This window comes from Carassius gibelio, chromosome A21, assembly GCF_023724105.1.
Source record: "Carassius gibelio isolate Cgi1373 ecotype wild population from Czech Republic chromosome A21, carGib1.2-hapl.c, whole genome shotgun sequence".
NCBI classification, from domain to species: Eukaryota; Metazoa; Chordata; class Actinopteri; order Cypriniformes; family Cyprinidae; genus Carassius; species Carassius gibelio.
In genome coordinates this window covers 2,858,563-2,880,559 of record NC_068391.1, presented here as the reverse complement: position 1 = coordinate 2,880,559, position 21,997 = coordinate 2,858,563, and the positions used below count along the sequence as shown (strand labels likewise).

General features: G+C 31.5%; 1 protein-coding gene across 1 annotated transcript in view; it reads left to right on the top strand.

Annotated features, from left to right (window-relative positions):
- Window positions 1–21,997, top strand: part of LOC127941756 (phospholipid-transporting ATPase IC-like) — a 33,274-nt gene that overhangs the window by 5,094 nt on the left and 6,183 nt on the right. The window contains exons 2-22 of the mRNA XM_052537135.1: window positions 5,412–5,596; window positions 5,668–5,765; window positions 7,736–7,849; window positions 8,920–9,018; window positions 9,096–9,157; window positions 9,255–9,327; window positions 10,152–10,222; window positions 11,328–11,410; window positions 11,575–11,733; window positions 11,828–11,916; window positions 12,945–13,135; window positions 13,218–13,426; window positions 14,999–15,042; window positions 15,901–16,057; window positions 16,207–16,395; window positions 16,474–16,586; window positions 18,504–18,668; window positions 19,476–19,587; window positions 19,672–19,747; window positions 19,823–19,946; window positions 21,211–21,502. Of these exons, the coding sequence (XP_052393095.1) occupies window positions 5,428–5,596; window positions 5,668–5,765; window positions 7,736–7,849; window positions 8,920–9,018; window positions 9,096–9,157; window positions 9,255–9,327; window positions 10,152–10,222; window positions 11,328–11,410; window positions 11,575–11,733; window positions 11,828–11,916; window positions 12,945–13,135; window positions 13,218–13,426; window positions 14,999–15,042; window positions 15,901–16,057; window positions 16,207–16,395; window positions 16,474–16,586; window positions 18,504–18,668; window positions 19,476–19,587; window positions 19,672–19,747; window positions 19,823–19,946; window positions 21,211–21,502 (2,689 nt within the window). The 5' untranslated portion in view covers window positions 5,412–5,427. The remainder of the gene's footprint in view (window positions 1–5,411; window positions 5,597–5,667; window positions 5,766–7,735; window positions 7,850–8,919; window positions 9,019–9,095; window positions 9,158–9,254; window positions 9,328–10,151; window positions 10,223–11,327; window positions 11,411–11,574; window positions 11,734–11,827; window positions 11,917–12,944; window positions 13,136–13,217; window positions 13,427–14,998; window positions 15,043–15,900; window positions 16,058–16,206; window positions 16,396–16,473; window positions 16,587–18,503; window positions 18,669–19,475; window positions 19,588–19,671; window positions 19,748–19,822; window positions 19,947–21,210; window positions 21,503–21,997) is intronic.

Below are 21,997 nucleotides of genomic sequence, written 5' to 3'. Positions count from 1 at the left end.
CGTTTTATTCATAAAGCTTAAAATTCAGTCTGAAGTCTACAAAACACAACACCAAAACCCTGTCGCTTTACCACATGGACACACACTTTGCAGTGTGCTTCATGCATGCTCGCACCAATGCATCTAGCAAAATTATTATTATTATTTTTTTTTAAGTGCATCATTACTTTTGGGAAGATCGGTCCAGAAAGTCTTGAATCACTTTGAGCACTTGGCTCCTTTACAGCTACTTTCTTAGACAAATATAACATATAACTGTTAGCAGAGAAACGTGGAGCAGAACAAAGCTTCATTTGATTAAAATCAGGACCATTTAAGACTCTTACGCTCATTCTTTAAATAACCACGCACTGAAAAAATCAAACGTGTTCAATCAAATGTGTTTCATTTACAGCCAAAGAAGTGATGAGAGGAAATCTAAGTAGATGCTGGAAGCATGTCATCAGTTCATTTATTGCATTAGTTTTGATGGCTGTTTTCACTTGCAGGAGGTCAAATTCAAGACCTGAGGTTTTGATGAATACAGGTATAGGTCAGAACATAAACAATAAACAATGAACAGCAGCTTCCAGTCTGTCGCCATAATGTAAACATGTAATCGATCATACTTACAGTAGTAGTTCTTTACAACTGCTGCTTTTCTATTGTTTTTACTACGTAAAAATGGACGCGTTTGCGTGTTGTTGACTGTCTCATGCATGAAACTGCTTTCTGAAAACAAGGCACTCAAGTTACAAAAAGTTCAACCCCCATCTTCATGCATTTTTTCCTCTTCGACTGCCCGCGTCGCATCTTTGTTAACACAAAAGCACATTCTGTGTGAATGGCACCTTATGGTCCTTCATAGTGCACGTCACATTGATAATCGCATGTCGTATATTTGTCAGTGTCTAATTTTATTATTTCTATTCAAAATGGACGTGTGTGTACCAAGCCCTAACCACTTCCCTAACCAACTTTATGCTTAACATCTACTTGATTACTTGTTTATTAATATCACCAAACAGTCTCTTCCACACTGTTTTTATGCATATAATCGAGATGTTCGCAGAAGCTGCTGTTTCTCTCTTCTCCGGTTGCACAACAGCAGGTGAATGTGATCTCAAAGGGATCCCTTCGTGTTCTCCTTCCTTTTTTTGTCTTGAACCCTTCCCCCACGTGAAAAGGTTTCCATAGCGTGTCTCTGGGTGAGACTTTATACCTCGTCATCACAGAATGGAGAGTATGCGATGACTCGTGTGATTGTACGTCTGCATGAGTCGTAGATCAGGATTGTTGGATAGTGTCATTCACGGAACAGGGAAGAGGTGTACTAAATAAGCCTTTTGGGATTGTTTTGTCCATTTGAACATACCTAACACACAAACCCATAGATAGAACTAAAAGGTGGTTTGACGTTTAAAAGCATGCATTTAAACCAAAGGTGTCTTAGTAAAGCACTCCAGAGATACTTGACATAAAACGCTGGCATGCTTTGAGAACTGGTTTGTTATATACAGTGAACATTGAATTGCTCAACACTTAATTCATTAACACAAGCTGTTGATCACAGACAGAAGGAGATGTTTGAGCTGTGATGTGAGGATAGAGCAGCAGACAGCTGAAGGGTTTGATTGTGTGTCTGAGTGGATCTCATTCAGATCTCGTTCTCACCCAACGTGTTGTTCAGGTCGAGTCTGTCTGAAGTATCTGTCTGTCGTTCTGTCATTCTATCTATCTATCCATCTGTCATTCTGTCATTCTATCTATCTATCTGTCTATCTATCGTTCTGTCATTCTATCTATCTATCTGTCTATCTATCGTTCTGTCATTCTATCTATCTATCTATCTATCTATCTATCTATCTATCTATCTATCTATCTATCTGTCATTCTGTCTATCTGTCATTCTGTCATTCTATCTATCTATCTGTCTATCTATCGTTCTGTCATTCTATCTATCTATCTATCTATCTATCTATCTATCTATCTATCTATCTATCTATCTATCTATCTATCTATCTATCTATCTATCTATCTATCTATCTATCTATCTATCTGTCATTCTGTCTATCTGTCATTCTGTCATTCTGTCTATCTATCTCTGTCTATCCAACTATCCATCCATCCATCCGTCTGTCTGTCTGTCTGTCTATCTATCTATCTATCTATCCATCTCTCTCTATCTGTCTGTCTATCTGTCTGTCTGTCTGTCTTTCTATATCTCTCTCTATCTTTCTATCCATGTCTGTCTATCTATCTATCTATCTATCTATCTATCTATCTATCTATCTATCTATCTATCTATCTATCTATCTATCTATCTATCTATCTATCTATCTATCTATCTATCTATCTGTCATTCTGTCTATCTGTCATTCTGTCTATCTATCTCTGTCTATCCAACTATCCATCCATCCATCCGTCTGTCTGTCTGTCTGTCTGTCTATCTATCTATCTATCCATCTCTCTCTATCTATCTGTCTATCTGTCTGTCTGTCTAATTTTCTGTCTGTCTTTCTATATCTCTCTCTATCTTTCTATCCATGTCTGTCTATCTATCTATCTATCTATCTATCTATCTGTCATTCTGTCATTCTGTCATTCTGTCTATCTATCTCTGTCTATCCAACTATCCATCCGTCTGTCTGTCTGTCTGTCTGTCTGTCTGTCTGTCTGTCTATCTATCTATCTATCTATCTATCTATCTATCTATCTATCTATCTATCTGTCATTCTGTCATTCTGTCATTCTGTCTATCTATCTCTGTCTATCCAACTATCCATCCGTCTGTCTGTCTGTCTGTCTGTCTGTCTGTCTGTCTGTCTGTCTATCTATCTATCTATCTATCTATCTATCTATCTATTTATCTATCTATCTATCTATCTATCTATCTATATTCTAGATAGATAGATAGTTTCTATAAATCCATCCATCCATCCATCTATCCGTCCATCCATCAATCCATCTTTCTGTTGATCTATCTATCTCTCTACCTCTCTATCGTTCTGTCTGTCTGTCTTTCTGTCTATCTCTCTATCTTTCTGTTGTTCTATCTATCTATCTATCTATCTATCTATCTATCTATCTATCTATCGTTCTGTCATTCTGTCATAATATCTAACAATCTTTCTGTCTGTCTTTTCATCCTTCTATCATTTGATCTACTGTTTCTTCCATCCATCCATCCATCCATTGATCTGTCGTTCTGTCAGTCTATCTATCCATGTTACATCCAACACTCTATCTATCTGTTGTTCTATCTTTTATTCTACCATTTGTGTGTATATGTATGCTTATATATTTACACGTTTTGTTTTATTTTTTTAAATATTTTTTTCATTTCAAAATTAGCAAAACTATTTTAAAAAACAGAATATCTTGTATTGTTATTGAAGAGGGTTGAAGAATCTTCATTGTGAAGGAATAAACAATGTATTCAGTGCTCAACACTAAACTGAAACAGTATTAATGTAAATGTGGCTCCTTAACAAAGCCTTGATGAAATTCTCTGATGGATCCGGTTGAGAGTTTCTTCAGTGGTTCTCTCAGGCTTCTTCTCTTCATTGCTAAAAATGTCACCTCATGTGGCATTACATCACATACGCAAAGCGAGCCGTGGATAAACATGGGTGTGTGTTTTGCATGCTGAGTTTCTTTTTCTTTCCGGATGTGTGCTCTGTTATGCTCTTCACAGTTTCGTGGCAGCATCCTGGTGGATTCGGTGTTATTTCAGCGCTGTGGGCCATGTTTAATAAAAGTCATGCGTGCTAGTTTGAATGAATCTCTGCTGTTTGATGTGTGCAACTTTATCTCGGGCTTTAAGTATGTTTATCTCATTCCCAAAACATAACATTGTCATATAATATTTAAACCGAGAAAAGACGCTGGGTCTTTGATGTTGGTAAATGTGTTAAGCAATACCTCATGTGATGAAAAGGAGAACATGTTTAAATATTTACTGAGGGATCTTCCTTGCTGAACTTTTCCAAATTAATCTCTCATCAAACAATGACCTTAGATGCCTGGTATCGGTGTAGAAGCTTTAGAGATGCTTGGGCACTCATTCGGATCATGAACAACACCTCAGGTTTCCATAAGACCAGAAAAGGATCATCCTGTGATTGTGGGCGCATTTGCATCTGAGAAACTCATCCATCATTAAAGTCAACATGAAATCAAAACTGACCTTCTGACGGTGTACTATAGACTTTCTTTTCACAACAATTCATCAACAAACTAAACCTGTTGGGCCTAAACACCTCTCTCTGTAACTGGATCCTATACTTACTAACTAGAAGACCTCAGTCAGTCCGTGTCGGCCGTAGCATCTCCAGCACTACCACACTGAGCACAGGTGCCCCACAGGGCTCTGTGCTCAGCCCGCTGCTCTTCATGCTGTCTCAAACCCAAAGAGGTATTCTTTATAAAAGTGAACGCTCAGCCACGCCCTCCTAAAACACCTCTTTATCCATCCATCTATCCTCATCCATCTATGAAGGATGAAGGCTGTCAAACATATGAAACTGTTTAATCATAGCAGTGGGCGTTTAGTTTACATCAGTCTACAATCCAGCAAACCTATTTTTTTTCATGCCTTTCATTGTTATCAGGAACAACAAGCTTTCTGCTGGATTGAGAAATATATATTAAAACACTGATCACATGCACTACGAATTCTGCTAAAAACAAAAAAATCTATTCATATTGATAATGATTAATATCATTTTCATCATCATAAATGTAAAATATAAAAAATATCTAATAATTAACAAGGAATACACGTTCCAAATGGTTTATTTGATGTTTGAAATTATTAAGAATTGTATTTAAATTTTATTTAAAAAACATGCAAGTGTTACTTTAGTATCATTTGATTTGAATTATTTCTGTTAATTTTTGTAATTTTGTCTTCGTAATTTTATTAGGTTTTTTAAAATCGTTTTAAGAAAAATATCTATGTAATTTTTTCTAATTTATATATTTTGTTTATCATTTTAGTACTTTTTAAGTAAAACTAAATGAAATATGAGACATTACAAGTTTTGTTCATTTTAGTTTTGATTATTTCTTTATTTTAGTACTTTGAGTTAAACTTCATAAAAATGAGAAATTAAATAAAGTAAATTTTTTAGATATATATTTTAAAGTAACAGAAATGTTTTGTTTTATGGTTTTAGTTTTGGTTAACCATAATAACCCGAACAACCAATTAACTTTTTTTTTTCCTTCATGGATTTAAATAACATTGTGCATCAATAATATAAAGATCCAGGAAAACTGGTCACCAGTATTTTGTAAGAGTGTTGTGTTACAGTGTGTAGTGGAAACTGTGTGTGTGTGTGTGTGTGTGTGTGTGTGTTTCTGCATTATGATATCCCTCAGTGCTGTTTAAAAGCCTTAATGTACTATTGGTCTCTCTTTACTCGTAGCAGAGGGTCTCTCAGGATGAGTGCTCGACATCGGACCGCTTCCCAGGATTCCCAGGAGGAGCCGGATGATGAGGTTGTGCCCTACAGCGATGACGAGACGGACGACGAGTTACAGTCAGAAGACGATCTGGATCGGAGAGCAGACCAGCTGCCAGAACCAGAAATCAGACCCACGCCTGCCACCGGTGAGTTTGAGGACGGATCTGGTGTGAAAGTGTCCTGTTAGTGCTTCTTCTGATGGCGATTCTCCTCTCAGAGCCCGGCTGGAGCATCCGAGCCAATGACCGGGAATACTGCAATCAACCCCAGTTTCAGAAGAAGGTCTTTCTGTGCGTCAAGAAAAGCAGATATTCTGTAAGTGAATCCGTTGGTGTTTCTCAAACCTGAATTGACGGATTGTGCACTGTCAATTTGGACTAATTACTATGTTTCTGAAAGACGCCTCTTCTGCTGCATTTATTTGATAATACAGTAAAAACACTAATATTATAAAAACATTGGTATTAATCAGAAATGTTTCTTGAGCAGCAAATCATCATATCAGAATGATTTCTGAAGGATGGTGTGACACTGAATGCTTTATTGAAGATGCTGAAAATTCAGCTTTGATCACAGAAATAAATTAGTTTTTACTTTATATTCAAATAGAAAACACTTATTTGAAATTATAATAATATTTCACATTTTTTTTTACTGTATTTTGATTAAATAAATGCATCCTTGGTGAACAGGAGAGACTTCTTTAAAAAAAAACATTAAACTATTCCAGATTTTTGACTGGTGTTGTATATAGAAAAGAAGATTATTTACATGTTTTATGTTATGCTTTTATATTGTGGTGATGTACTGCAGTGCTTAAATTGAACTTCATTATTTTTTAGCTCTTTGAGGAGGAACTTTGTTAATGTCAAACTGCATTCTAGTATGTTTTTCTGTCAAATGTTTAATTCACCTTTGAAATCAGCAACAACGTCATAGTTCATAGTTCTACTCATAGTGACTTAACAAATGTTGCATGTCAGTCTTATGTTGCACTTCAGTCGGAAACATTTATCTGGTTGGAAACGCCTTCAGGAAACACCAGATAATTAAATGACACGTCATGCATTTTGTCATTGTGTCTAAATACCTCTAAAACCTCGGGGCTTGGCCTCTAATGTGATCTAATCGGAGTGTTTTATGGCCATTTTCTTTTGTAATTTACACAGTGGTGGAGTTTAAGATCTTTGGTTTGTCAGATGTGTGTGTGTGTGTGTGTGTGTGTGTGTTTGTGTGTTCATCGTGACTGGATCTGTCTTGAGGTTGAAATGTTACCCTTCCAGAGCAGATATAGATGTGTTGTGATTTGCATCTAGGGAAATCAGTTGGGTTTGGAAACTAAAATTCTGCTCCAGAAAGAGAGTGAATGGAACTAAAATAGAGAAACCAAAGAACAGGAAATGAAATATAGAGACACACTGAATCAGACTCATGAGACTGAACCGATGATAGCTTGCTTCTTCAACCAGATAGAGACTTTTTCGTACAATTCAGGCTTTTTTTTCAATATTATTTTTGGTTTGTCTTGCAATTCAGAAAAATAAAAGAGCTAGAATTGCAATTACATGTTTTATATATATATTCATTCTGTGGTGAAAAAAAATAATAATTTTGAAACAGAGTTGTGAGATGTGAACTCAGAATTCCCATAGAAAATATTTATTTATTAATATAAATATTATATTACAGTAATTCTAGATTTAAAAAAAACATTTTTTTTATTTTTTTTATCTGAGGATCTTATCCATCATGTATGTATGTTTATAGATTTTTTTTATTGCTATAAATATTGCAAATATATTAAAATATTATAAAATGAATTACTTATACTTTTAGGAAAATAAACGGTCAGTTTCACATTGTCATTTTATGAATCATATAAACGCATGATACAAACTCTCTTTTTATGTCGAATATCAGAATTCTGAGATGCAAAATCATAAAAATAAAATCAGAATTGTGAGATTATTGCTAATATATTCCAGCTTCATATTTGAGAAACTTCATGAGAAAGTCTGCATCATTTTAAACTTACTGAAAAGCCTGTGTTACACGAGAAGGCATTTTTTCCTATATATATATATATATATATATATATATATATATATATATATATATATATAAAATCACATTCAGCAGGGAATGTTTTTTATAAAGTGATTTTTACTACATCTTGGGTTAAGTGTGTTAAGTGCAATAGTTCACAATTCAATTCTTTTTGGATGAGAACCTGCAGAACTGAAGACTTAAAGATTTATTCCAGTTGCATGTGTTTTCATTTAAAGGGCAATGCAATCAAGACGTACAAATATAACGTCCTCACCTTCCTGCCGCTGAACCTGTACGAGCAGTTTAAGAGAGCGGCCAACCTCTACTTCCTGTGTCTGCTGATCCTGCAGGTTTGAGAGACAAAACACCACACACTATTGAGATTCATTTTTTTTTCATTTTTTTACCAAAAAAAGTTTGCTGCATAGATAGCATGAAAAATCAATGCAAATTTGTGTTGCACTCATACATTGTGTATAATAAGACATTTATTATTTAGTTATTAAAAATGTATTATTTATTTAATTATTTTTTTAGTATTTTTTTTATTTTAGAGACTCATCAGTAGCTCTTAAATGCAACATGTATATTAATATAAATATTGAAAACATATTTAAAAACAATACAGAATCAGTTATTAAATATTTTTTAAAGATAAACAGGGTATATTTTGATTTAATGTTGTCATTTTATGAATCATATGGCCATATGAACTTCAGTCCATCTGTTTTCATATGTCAGATTATTAAAAATGAATTAAATATAAAATATTTGTATATAAAACTTAATGTGTTGTGTTTTATTAATATAAATAAAATAAAATTTAAATAATTATATATTTCAACAATAATATTTTATAGAAAAATTATAATTTATAAAACATTTTCTTTATGTAATTATTGAAGATAAACAGTCAGTGTATTTTTTTCTCAGATCATAAAAAATGTGTGTGTGTGTGTGTATAATATATATCTCAATAAAATATTATTTAAAATATTACATTAAATTAAAATAATTTAATTTTAAATTAAACAAAACTGCATTAAATGAAACAAAACAAACAAATTATAAAAATATTTATAGTCCCTGTTTTTCTTAAAAATGATGCAATAATTCATTCTGTAATATATTTTCAATATTTATTTAAAATATTTTATTGAAAATAGACAGGGTTGATTAATTGTTTTATTAATCAAATGAACATAGGATATAAACAAATCTTTTTTGTATGTCAGATCATTAAAAACAAACATACGTATATATTATTATTGTTGCATGTATAAGTACAATAATAAATATCTTAAAATGCATTGCATTTATTAAATGAATAGTATTAAATTAAGTGATATATATTATTTTTGATGTTGTCTTGTGAATCATCTGAAGGATTGATGTGAATGGCTGTGTTTGCATGTGTCAGATCATTCCTCAAATCACCACGCTGCCGTGGTACACCACCCTGGTGCCGTTAGTGCTGGTGTTGGGCATCACCGCCATTAAAGACCTGGTGGACGACCTGGTGAGTGTCTGCACAGGTTTCTGATCAAAGACCGTCATTAATGACATTATGTGCTAATGCTTTCTGTCATCTGAAAGGCACGACACAGGATGGACAAAGAAATCAACAACAGAAGGTGTGAGGTGCTGCTCAATGGCAGGTGAAGACCAACTTTAATCTGCTTTAATACTCAAGTACAGGAGAATAGTGCATAAAAATGTTGAAATCAATGCCCAGAGTGAATTCTCTCTTGTCAGATTTGAAGAGACCAGATGGATGAACCTGCAAGTTGGTGATGTGGTCAGACTAAAGAAAAATGATTTTATTCCGGTAAATCATTATTTAATCTGTTAAACCTTCCTGTTGAGAATTTCCCCTGTTTAATTTAATTTAATTTAATTTATTTTTTTTTTATTTTTTTATTTTTTATTTTATTTTATTTTTTATTTGTTATTTTATTTGTATTTTTTTACAATTTGTATTTTATTTTTTATTAATTTAATTTAATTAAATTCCGTTTTAATTTAATAAAAACTTTCTAAATTTTATTTAAATTTGTTTTAATTTAATATGATACAAATATTTTTAAATAATTTTTTTTTAATTTAATTTGTTGTTTTATCCATGCACCATGTGAGTGTTGTCTTTAGATATTTTCATCTGTTGTAGAGCTTTTATAAATTATACAAATAAATTATTAAATAAATAAATAAAATGATCTATTAATTAAACTATTAATTTTTAATAAATTAAAAAAACAATTCTAAGAGACTTGGAAAGTTTTAAATATAAATGATATATTAAGTGAGATATTTAGATAAAATTAAAATATTTAATTGGCATAGTTCAATATTTAAATGTTTGGAATATTATAATGTTAGTGAAATATTTAGTGTTAGTGTCTATCACATTATTCTCTATTTTAAAAAGGGCTTGACTGAATCCTGTTTGTTTCTGCGCTTTTCTCTCTCTTTTTTTTAATGGATCCTGATTATTAAACCTTTTATTGTCGTAACATTACCCTGAATATTTATTTGGTGTCGTGTCAAGTTTATGCTCCAGTTTGTGTTTAGTTTTTTGTTGTACAGTATGTGTTTCTTCATCATGTTTAAGCTCTCCTTCTCACCTGTGTTTTGACCTTTGACCTCATGTAGGCCGATATTCTGTCGTTGTCCAGCTCCAATCCCAACAGTCTGTGTTATGTAGAGACGGCGGAGCTCGACGGGTAAGATGCGTATTTCCACACTTAATCTACTTCTGGCCATAACCATAAAACCATTTGTGATTGCATGAATCAGTATTTGTGTAATTTAATGACTTGTTTTTTTGTAATTACCACATTATGAACGTACATTGATTCATAATGGAAATTGTGTAATGGATTTGTTGTTGGTCTTGTTCAGTTGTTCAGTCCAAACACACTCGCTTTATTTTGTTCTTTACATACAAAGAATCATAATTAAATCCTGACTTTATTCGTCTGTGTGCTTTTGAATTGTTTTATTAATGTAAAAAAAAACAAGTAAATGATATAATTAATAATGTAATATTATAATTAATTTTTAATAAATGTTTTAAAAATTTCTTTTTTCTTTTTTATTATTATTAAATTTTCAGTCAATTTGCTTAGTCCTAATATAATTTTTTTTCATAAATATTAAAATATTGATTTGACATATATATATATAATATTTACAATTTAAAAAAAATTTCAATACTAAAAGTATTCTAATATTAATGAATTATCAACAGCAAGAAACTACACTTTTTTTGTATTTAATTTTTTTATTATGATTATGAGTTCGACTGTGTTTATGGATCCTAATTCTTTACTCAAACAAGAAATTGAAGCAAATTAATATTCAAGGTGTATGTCAGCCTTTCCTCTGTTTTATATTTTAAAGTATGGATCATAATTCATTTTCTGGGTTTCTCTGTCTGTATCTTTCATTGTTTCATAAATATATAAAATTGTAGATATTAAATATTTAATTGATAGAATATTGTATTTTTTGTTATTTTATAAAATCATTTTCATTTTAATTTGTTATTTTATAAAAAATAATTCATTTTAATTCAAGTCTTTTAATGCTAAAAGAATTACAATATTAGTGAAATATCCACTGCAAGTTGAACTAAAAAAAAAAAAAAAAAAAAAAAAATATATATATATATATATATATATATATATATATATATATAATAAATAAATAAATAAAATACAGAATATAAAGTAAAAAAATTTACTGGAGCAGGTTTTAGTGCATGTTGTTGTCAGATGACTCTTATTTTGTAGTTTCTGATTGTTGGCTTTCGTTTGGTTTGTCCAGAGAGACGAATCTGAAGTTTAAGATGGGTCTCAAGGTGACAGACGAGTGTCTTCATGAGGAGGATCAGTTGGCCAGGTTTAATGGTGAGTATGATACGAGTGTTTGACGAAACAACAGATCATTGGTGTCCAAGTAGTTGCATGATTGTAATTGTACATGTACCGCATCCTATTTTGAATGTTGAGATTAAGACACAACGTCACTGTTTTAAAGTGTACGGTAATCTCCTGCTCCGTGTCTTTCTCAGCGCTGATTTTGTGCGAGGAGCCCAACAACCGTTTGGATAAGTTTATGGGAACGATGATCTGGGACACTCAGAGTTACCCGCTCGACCTGGACAACATGCTGCTCAGAGGATGCAAGATTCGCAACACGGACGTGTGCCACGGCCTGGTCATATTCGCAGGTCCGTTCCATACGCTGCCCGACACACACACGTTTATGTTCAGGCTTCGGTGTGTGTTTGTGTTTGTAAAAGAGCTGTGATGTTTGTTCTGCAGGAAATGACACTAAGATCATGAAGAACGGAGGGAAGACCAGGTTCAAACGCACCAGGATAGACATACTGATGAACTACATGGTCTACACGGTCAGTGAAACGCACATTAACTTACATTTCACTTCTTCAGTTCAGAGACATTTGACTCTTTCTTAATTTTATTTATTTTTTAACCCACTTTTACACAGCATCCCTTGACTTTTTAATATTCCTTTTAATATGACTTTTTTAAAAAAAAATCAAAAATACTTTTAATTTTTTTATTTATTTAGATTTCCAAAATATATTTATAGAGTGTATTCATCATTTTATTTATATTATTTATTATTTACATTGTCTTGATGATTACCTACTTAGCATTTTTATCTATATAGAGGTTCGTTTTTATTTTATAGAGTGTATTTATTGAAAGGTATATTCTTAGATTTATTAATTATTATTTATATAGACTGCATATAAAGTTTATATATATATATTTACAGAAAGTGCATTTATGGTTTAGGTCATATTTATAGAGATTGATTTCAGTTTTGTTAGTATTTATATTAGTCAATACTTTTTTAAATATTTAATTTAATTTAATTTTAATTTTACTTTTATTTATAGACTGAACTTATACTTGTTTATTTAATACTTGTATTTATATAATGATTTGATAGAGGTTTATTTATTCATAGAGATTCAGTTTACTAGTTTTATTAAATATTTTATTAATTTTATTTATAGTCATTGCATTCATAGGATTGTTTATTTATATTATTTAAAATTCTTATTTATAGCTTCAATTTATAGATATGTGTTTATTTATAGAAAGTGGATTCTTTGCTTAATTTTATTTGTTTTTATTGCATTTATAGATTGTGTTTATTTATTTATATTTTTCATTTTATATTTGTTAGAGTATATATTATAGAGTTTTTAGTTTTTATTGAGACCATTTGTAGAGTTTTATGTATTCTGTATGTATCTTAATGATGGAAAAGTGCATTATTTTTAATTTAATTAAATTTTTTATTTTAATTAATTTTTTTTATGTCAAGGTGCTGCAACATTTGCATTAAATCCAATCTCATTTTGCATCCTAAAATGTTTCGGTGGCTCTCTGTTTCTCCCTGTAGATCTTTGGGTTGCTGGTTTTGTTGTGTGCTGGTCTGGCCATCGGACACACGTACTGGTACGAGAGCATCGGCTCGAAGGCCTGGTATCTAATCGACGGCCTCGACTACTCTTCATCTACCCGAGGCTTCCTCAGTTTCTGGGGCTACATCATCATCCTCAACACCATGGTGCCCATCTCTCTCTATGTGAGGTACGACAGCCGCCTCTCCTCCGCTCTCTCTGCACACAGCTCTCGTTATTCAGCAGATAACTCACTGGTTTTGTTCTCTCAGTGTGGAGGTGATCCGCTTGGGTCAGAGTAAGTTCATTAACTGGGATCTGCAGATGTACTACGGTGAAAAAGACACGCCGGCCAAAGCCAGGACCACCACACTGAACGAGCAGCTGGGGCAGGTCGAGTACATCTTCTCTGATAAAACCGGCACGCTCACGCAGAACATCATGGCCTTCAAGAAGTGCACCATCACAGGACGCACTTACGGTGAGACAAAACACCCACTCTGTTTTTAGAGGAACAATAGAAATCCTGAAATGCTTCTTGATGAATTCAACACGATAAGTTCTACAGTATCTGTATATAAAGGCCTTTAAATGATCATGATCAAAACTTATTGTACACAACAGTTTTGTTACAATTAAAACCTTAAAAATATGTATTAATATTTGAGTTGCTTAATAAAATGAATGTCTAAATAATATATATATATATTTATATATATATATATATATATATATATATATATATATATATATATATATATATATATATATATAAGAAGCTAGTTGTCAAGGCAAAATTTCACAAAATAAAAATAATTATTTTTATAAAATTTTAATTATTCTAAAATAATTAAAACTGAATTAAAAAAAAAAAAAAAAATATATATATATATATATATATATATATATATATATATATATATATATATATATATATATATATATATATATATATATATATATAACAGTAATAAAATATGCAAAAACAATTTAAAAATACAAAAAATAAAATGAATTTAGGTATTTATAAAAACCATGATAGTGCATCTGATAGTTCATTATTTTTTAGCAAGTAAAAGTCCTTTTAGTATAATTGTACAAAAGTCCACCTTCAGCTTGTGGATTGCTTATCTTTTTGCTGTGAAATCTGTCATGTAAGAATAACATTGATAATATTAATAATATAATATTTATTGTAATATATATATATATATATATATATATATATATATATATATAATGTATATATATGTTTTGATCATCAAACTAAGCATATAATTATCATCCTGCATATTATTGGGACATAGTGTGTGTATATATCATTTTATGTAAGTGTCTGTTATACTGTTTAATCTCATTGATGTATATTACAAGCTATTTTTTGGTTCATTTAATTATCATAATCTGCACCAAATTGCATATTTTGGTCAGTTTGGGCCTCTGAATAAAACGGAGCAGTTTTTTTTTCTCACCATATCTACTATATGAGCCATAAAAGCCTGATTTGAACTATAATTTCATATGTCAGGATGTACAGGGTTAATGCATGCATTCGAGTCATTGTTATTGAGGTTTTATATGTCAAACCAGTAGATGCATTTAAATCAAGTATGAAAAGAGCGCTGTGTGTGTGTGTGTGTGTGTGTGACTGTGGGGGAGATTTGAGGCTTAAATTTCACACAGGTCAGGTTTCTGTGGTTGGGAACAGTGAATGATTTTAAAACTGGATGACACCTTCGACCTTGCCATTAAAATTACTCAATATCATCTGTTTTGCACACAGTGATTACGTCACATTCTTAGAGGCAATGACTTTTGCTGATGCTTATAAACCCCTAACAGTGAGTATTAAATGAGTGACTCATATTTGAGAAGGTTGTTAAGTTAAAGGTATATTGAGACGTCTCATTCCATGCTGTCTGCACTCAGAAGGGTGCTTTAGTGCTTTATGATCCAGCACTATTTAAAGTGCCAATTCTTTAGTGTTCTTGCTTTATCAATCCAGTGATCTATATTAGTGTGAAAATTGACAATGCTTTATGTTGATCTGTAGGAGATCCCACCAGTGCAGACGGTGTGTCACTGGATCGTGGAACGGTACGTACGCAGAATTACGTCTTTATTTAAAATTGCATTTATATATATATATATATATATATATATATATATATATATATATATATACACACACACTTACTGTATATGCATTTACATTTTTTTTATTTGATTTTTATTTATTTATTATAGAGTATATAGCAAATAATAATATATAAAATATAAATATAGTTTTTTTGATGGATATTTAGATTTTATTCATAGAGTACATTTATAATTTGATTGATTTTTATTACTTTTTATTTACAGAATACACTCAAAGTTTTATATATTCACATTATTTTATTATTATTTATACAGAGTACTTTTACAATATTTATAGAGAGTACATTACTATTTGTATAGAGAGTGCATTTTTAGTTGTTTTATTTTCGTTGAGCTTTATTTGTATTTATAGAAAGTGCATTTGTATTTTGATTAAATTATTTGATTATATTTTATTTATAGGGAATACATTTATATATTTATTGATTGATTGGTTGATTTTTATTTATAGAGAGTACATCTACAGTTAGATTGTTTATTATAGAGAGTGGATTTATATGGTTTTATGTATTCATTTATATATTTATTGATTGGTTGAGTGTTTATTTGATTCGTAGTTTTTTAATAGAGGGTATATGTATATAGTTTATTAATTAATTTGAGAGAGCGGACATTATTTATAGAGAGTGCATTTATTCATTTTAATTTTTTTTTATTACGTGTTCAACGTGACGTGATTTTATTTAGTTTTAGCTAACGTCATTTTAAGTTAGCCTTTAAAGCTAATAGCTTTTAGTCAAAATGTTTGATTGGCAATTTATATATCATTTCACTTTCTCTCAAATTGTTGCTCAGCCTGTGGATTTCAGTTGGAATAAATACGCCGAAAAGAATTTCCAGTTTGAAGACCATTTCCTCGTTTCCTCTATCCGTGCGAAGAAGGACCCCCAAATTCTGGAGTTTTTCAAACTACTGTCCTTGTGTCACACCGTCATGGTTGAGCAGAAAGAGGGTGAGGAGACCAAAACCAGAATTATCTGCTGAGATTATACAGTAATAAACAGTAATACGAGCATGTTGCATCTTCTTGATTCTATTTTGTGTGAAAGCTAAAAAAATGCTGCTGTTTATTTGTATGCTGCATATTTCCTCTGTGTTCAGATGAGTTGGTGTACCAGGCTGCGTCTCCTGATGAGGGCGCTCTGGTTTCAGCAGCATGCAACTTTGGTTATGTGTTCTTGTCCCGAACGCAGGACACCATCACCGTCCTGGAGATGGACCATGAGGAGACCTACGAGATGCTCGCTCTGCTCGACTTCAACAGCGACCGCAAGCGCATGTCCATCATCCGTGAGTCTTTCTCTTCTTCACTTCCTGTCTGTCAGTCGCTGTAATCGATTTCTCACTCTTGTGTGTGTTTGTGTGTAGTGAGATATCCAGACGGTAAAATTCGTCTGTACTGTAAGGGCGCAGACACTGTGATCTACCAGAGACTCGATGCTAATAGCAAGAATAAAGAAACCACGCAAGAAGCTCTGGACGTGAGTACCAACACTTTTAATAAATCCATGTTTAAATGTATCAAGCTTTAAAAAGTAGAAAAAAAGCATCATATGAAATTTCAAAATAGTACTCCATTTGACCGTATTAAAAGCAATGGTGTTTTACTTAACTCTAACCAAAACCATAAAACTAGGAAAATAAAACTTAACTGAAATAAAATCAAATATAAAATAACTTAAACTTATTTACCAAGGCAACATTTATAATTTTCATTTAGTTTATCTTGATGCACAGAAAAACTAAACTAAAACCGTAAGAAAAATATATAAAAATATGTAGACTTGCAGTATTAAAAAAAGAAAAAAACTAATAAACGTAAAAAAGCACACAACAGAATTACAGGCTAAAATTGCTAAAATTAAACTAAAATTAAAATCAAAACAGAAACAGAGAAATTTTTGGATGTCTTTATTTATAACGCCATAAATCTGAAAATTCTGTCATTAGCCAAAAAATTATATATAATTTTCACAATATTTTAACGCATAAAATCAAGAAAATTAACAAAACCATCAGTAAAAACCTTTATAATATTTATAGAAGTAAAACTTTAAATTTTGTTGTCTGTATGTGCTGCTGAAGTTGAGAAAAAAAACTAATTTTAAGAAACGGCCTTTAAACATATGCATTGTAATTGAAACACAAAAACTGTGCAATAATAAAATAAAATTATATATGAACAAACCCCTCAGTAAAAATATTCAGAATATATAGAGGAATAAAACTCTAAATTTTGGTGTCTGTATTTGCTGCTGAAGTTGAGAAAAAAACTAATTTTAAGAAACGGCCTTTAAACATATGCATTGTAATTGAAACACAAAAACTGTGCAATAATAAAATAAAATTATATATGAACAAACCCCTCAGTAAAAATATTCAGAATATATAGAGGAATAAAACTCTAAATTTTGGTGTCTGTACGTGCTGCTGAAGTTGAGAAAAAAACTAATTTTAAGTAATGGCCTTTAAACATATGTATTGTAATTGAAACACAAATACTGTGCAATAATAAAATTAATTTATATATGAACAAACCCCTCAGTAAAAATCTTAAGAATATATAGAGGAACAAAACTCTAAATTTTGGTGTCTGTACTTGCTGCTGAAGTTGAGAAAAAAACTAATTTTAAGAAACGGCCTTTAAACATATGCATTGTAATTGAAACACAAAAACTGTGCAATAATAAAATAAAATTATATATGAACAAACCCCTCAGTAAAAATATTCAGAATATATAGAGGAATAAAACTCTAAATTTTGGTGTCTGTACTTGCTGCTGAAGTTGAGAAAAAAACTAATTTTAAGTAATGGCCTTTAAACATATGTATTGTAATTGAAACACAAATACTGTGCAATAATAAAATTAATTTATATATGAACAAACCCCTCAGTAAAAATCTTAAGAATATATAGAGGAACAAAACTCAAAATTTTGGTGTCTGTACGTGCTGCTGAAGTTGAGAAAAAAACTAATTTTAAGTAATGGCCTTTAAACATATGCATTGTAATTGAAACACAAAAACTGTGCAATAATAAAATAAAATTATATATGAACAAACCCCTCAGTAAAAATCTTAAGAATATATAGAGGAACAAAACTCAACATTTTGGTGTCTGTACGTGCCGCTGAAGTTGAGAAAAAAACTAATTTTAAGAAACTGCATTTATGTATTGTATTTTAATCGAAATCGAATACAGATGCAAATAGATAAAGTGCAATCAAATAAACAATTAAAGGATTTCTTTCCACTATTGCGAAACAGCACATTATGAAAAGCCAAATAGCCCAAAAAGTCAAAATTGATTGGTGCATGAAAAAAATTTTTCCTGTAGTGTTTGGCCTTCAAGCAGAAAAGCATGCGTTGTGTGCTAAACGGTTGGATTTTTCTTTCAGATCTTTGCGAACGAGACGCTGCGGACTCTGTGTCTCTGCTATAAAGACATCAGTCAGGCGGAGTACGACGCCTGGTCTCAGAAACACCAGGCTGCCAGCGTTTCAATGGAGAACCGTGAGGAGGCCCTGGACACTGTGTACGAAGAGATCGAGGAAAACCTTTTGGTACAGAAATAAGAAAGAAAAAAATATTATTAATTTCAGGGAAGTGACTAGTGATCTAGTGCATTAGTCGGGGTCATTAACCTGTTAGTGTTTGGTTATTGCCTGATAACAGACACTTTTATCCACTTTTAGCAAACCCTTTTATCCAAGGTGACTTAATATGCAACATAATGTTAAAGTAATATAATATGCATAATGTTAAAGTAATATAATATGGATAATGTTAAAGTAATATAATATGCATAATGTTAAAGAAATATAATATAGTATAAATTTAGGTTGATAATGTCTAAATTAATTTAGTTTCAGCAACTGTCTGATTGTACAAAAATATTGGCCTTATATTTAAAAAAAAAATCCAGTTATCTGCGAAAATATATCTTATGTATTGTAGTTTTTTAATATTAGAAAAACTATACTCTCAGTAAAATTTTTATATTAAATCGAATGTTAATAATTATTTTACCTGTATATTTTAAATGAATTACATTTTATTATATTTTATGCTATATATATATATATATATTAGTATTAAACTTTTATTATATTATTCAGCCTATCAGATATCTGCACGATATATCTTATGTATAGCTAAAATCTGAAAATCGATATTCTTACTTAAACATTTATTTTGAATTTGTTAATGTGCTAAACAACTTTTTTTTCATCTTGTATATTACATATAAAAAACTAATAAATATTTCTGTATAATAATATGTATGCAGTAATTTATTTTTATCGTAGATTTATTTAATACGTTTTTTATTTTATAATAATTAAGTGTGTAATTTATGTTTGTTCATTCAGCTGATTGGAGCGACAGCCATTGAAGATAAACTTCAGGACGGCGTCCCAGAAACCATCGCAAATCTGGCCAAAGCTGACATCAAGATCTGGGTTCTGACCGGAGACAAGAAAGGTGAGCAATGCACATGTGAAATAATGAGTTATTTTAACAGAGATCGGTTTGATTTCTAATGGATTTTGTTTGTCTCATGCTCAGAGACCGCTGAGAACATCGGCTACGCCTGCCAACTGCTGACCGATGATATGAAGATCCACTACGGAGAGGACGTGAAGTACGTGTCTGTGAATGTGTCAGTGTCTTGAGACTGAGTGTCTGCTTTCTGACTCTCTTCTTGTTTCTCTCTCAGTGTTCAGCTGAGGAACAGACAGACACAAAGGCGCAACGACCCTCAAGGACGCAATAAGAAGCTGAAGGAGCAGTTTTACACAGAGCCTGGCAAGAACGCGCTCGTCATCACTGGAGGCTGGCTGGTGCGTTCACCAAACACTGATCCACAAAACTGATCCCGAAACACAAATTAAAGCACTCCATTTGACATGAGGTTGATATAACTCAATATAAAAAGCTATACATCAAATAAACTATTAATTAATATAAAATCATTCAAATGTTTGGGTTCAGTACAGAGTTATACAGTGATTTAATAATACAGTGACAGTAAAGCTATTTGTTACAAAATATTTCTATTTCAAATAAATGCTGTTCTTTTTAACTTTTTGTTCCTAAAAGAATCCTGAAAAATTAAACGTATCACGGCTTCCACAAAAATATGAAGCTTATAAATGACAATTAGAAATGTTTCTGAAAGATCATGTGACACTGAAGACTGGAGTAATGGTGCTGAAAATACAGCTTTGATCACAGAAAATAAATTATATTTGACTGTATATTTACATAGAACGCTGTTATTTTAAAGTAAAATATTTTTTCACAGTATTTCAGTTTTTACTGTATTTTTGATCACATAAATGAAGCATTGGTGAGAGACAAAAACATACCCACTTTAAACTTCTGTACCCTACTGTAACTTCCAAATGTAAATATTTTAAATAAGTTTTAATATTTTGCTTATGTAATTTTGCTGGAAAACTAATTTTATATGGACAAAATGATAAAAATAGATCATATAAACAAGTAAAATATGGACATTGTCTTGTAGGGAATCTTACATAAATATTGAACAATTTGGGCAATAACTAAATGTTTTTTCTCACAAAATACTGATAATAGATTTTACATATTGGTCCGTAATATTCTTTTTTTTAAATGAAAATAAATAAATCGCTAAAGTTGATCAACAGGAAACAGTTAGAAACTAAAGTTTGTATCTCCTACTATTACTGTATTTTTCGGACTATAAGTCGCACTTGAGTACAAGTCGCATCAGTCCCAAAATTACGTCATAATGAGGAAAAAAACATATATAAGTCGCACTGGACTATAAGTCGCATTTATTTAGAACCAAGAGAAAACATTACCGTCTCCAGCCGCCAGAGGGCGATCTATGTTTTCAGTGTAGACTACAGGAGAACTGAGCAGCATAGAGCGCCCTCTGGCGGCTGGAGACGGTAATGTTTTCTCTTGGTTCATTTCTCTTGGTTCATGTCAAATTAATTTTGATAAATAAGTCGCACCTGACTATAAGTCGCAGGACCAGCTAAACTATGAAAAAAGGTGCGACTTATAGTCCGGAAAAATACGGTAGTCTAAAAGCACTTTCTGGTCTCTGTGCAGAATGAGATCCTGTACGAGAAGAAGAAGAAGCGTCGTCGCTTGCGTCTGAAGAAGCTCAGGAAGCGGTTCATTCACTCCACCAATCCTCCAGACAGCAGTCAGCCCGTGGACGAATGGGAGAAGGAGAAGAGACAGGAGGATTTCGTGGACATGGCGTGTGAATGCAGCTCGGTGATCTGCTGTCGCGTGACGCCCAAACAGAAGGCTAACGTGGTCAGTCTGGTCAAACGCTACAAGAAGGCAGTGACTCTGTCCATCGGCGACGGAGCCAATGACGTCAACATGATCAAGAGTGAGTGAGAGCTGGATCTCATTCCTGACCCACACCCATGTTATTTTACATTTATGCATTTAGCAGACAAGCGACTTATATTGCATTCAGGCTAACAATTTTCGCAGTGCTCTACCACTTAAGCTATAATTTTTGATTTTCTGTTATCAAGTTAATTTTTAGGCTTAGTCTAAATTTAGACTATCATTTATGACTAAATTTAGTTTTGAGGTTTAAAAATTGTTTTACATTTTAATTTGAGTCATTTTGTTGTGTTTTTGTCAATTTTATAGGTTAGTTTTTTTATATACATATGTTTTTTTTATTTATTTCAGTTTTAGTTGCTTTAATACTTAGTTAAACTAAAAATAAGTAAAATTTTCTTTAGGCAACTGGCTGAAAATATATTTTTAAATTTTTATTATTATTATTATTATTTTTTATTTTTATTTTTTTTGGTGGTTTGTGGTTATGGGTTTAGTTTTAGTTTGTTTTTGTTAATGATACTAACCCTGA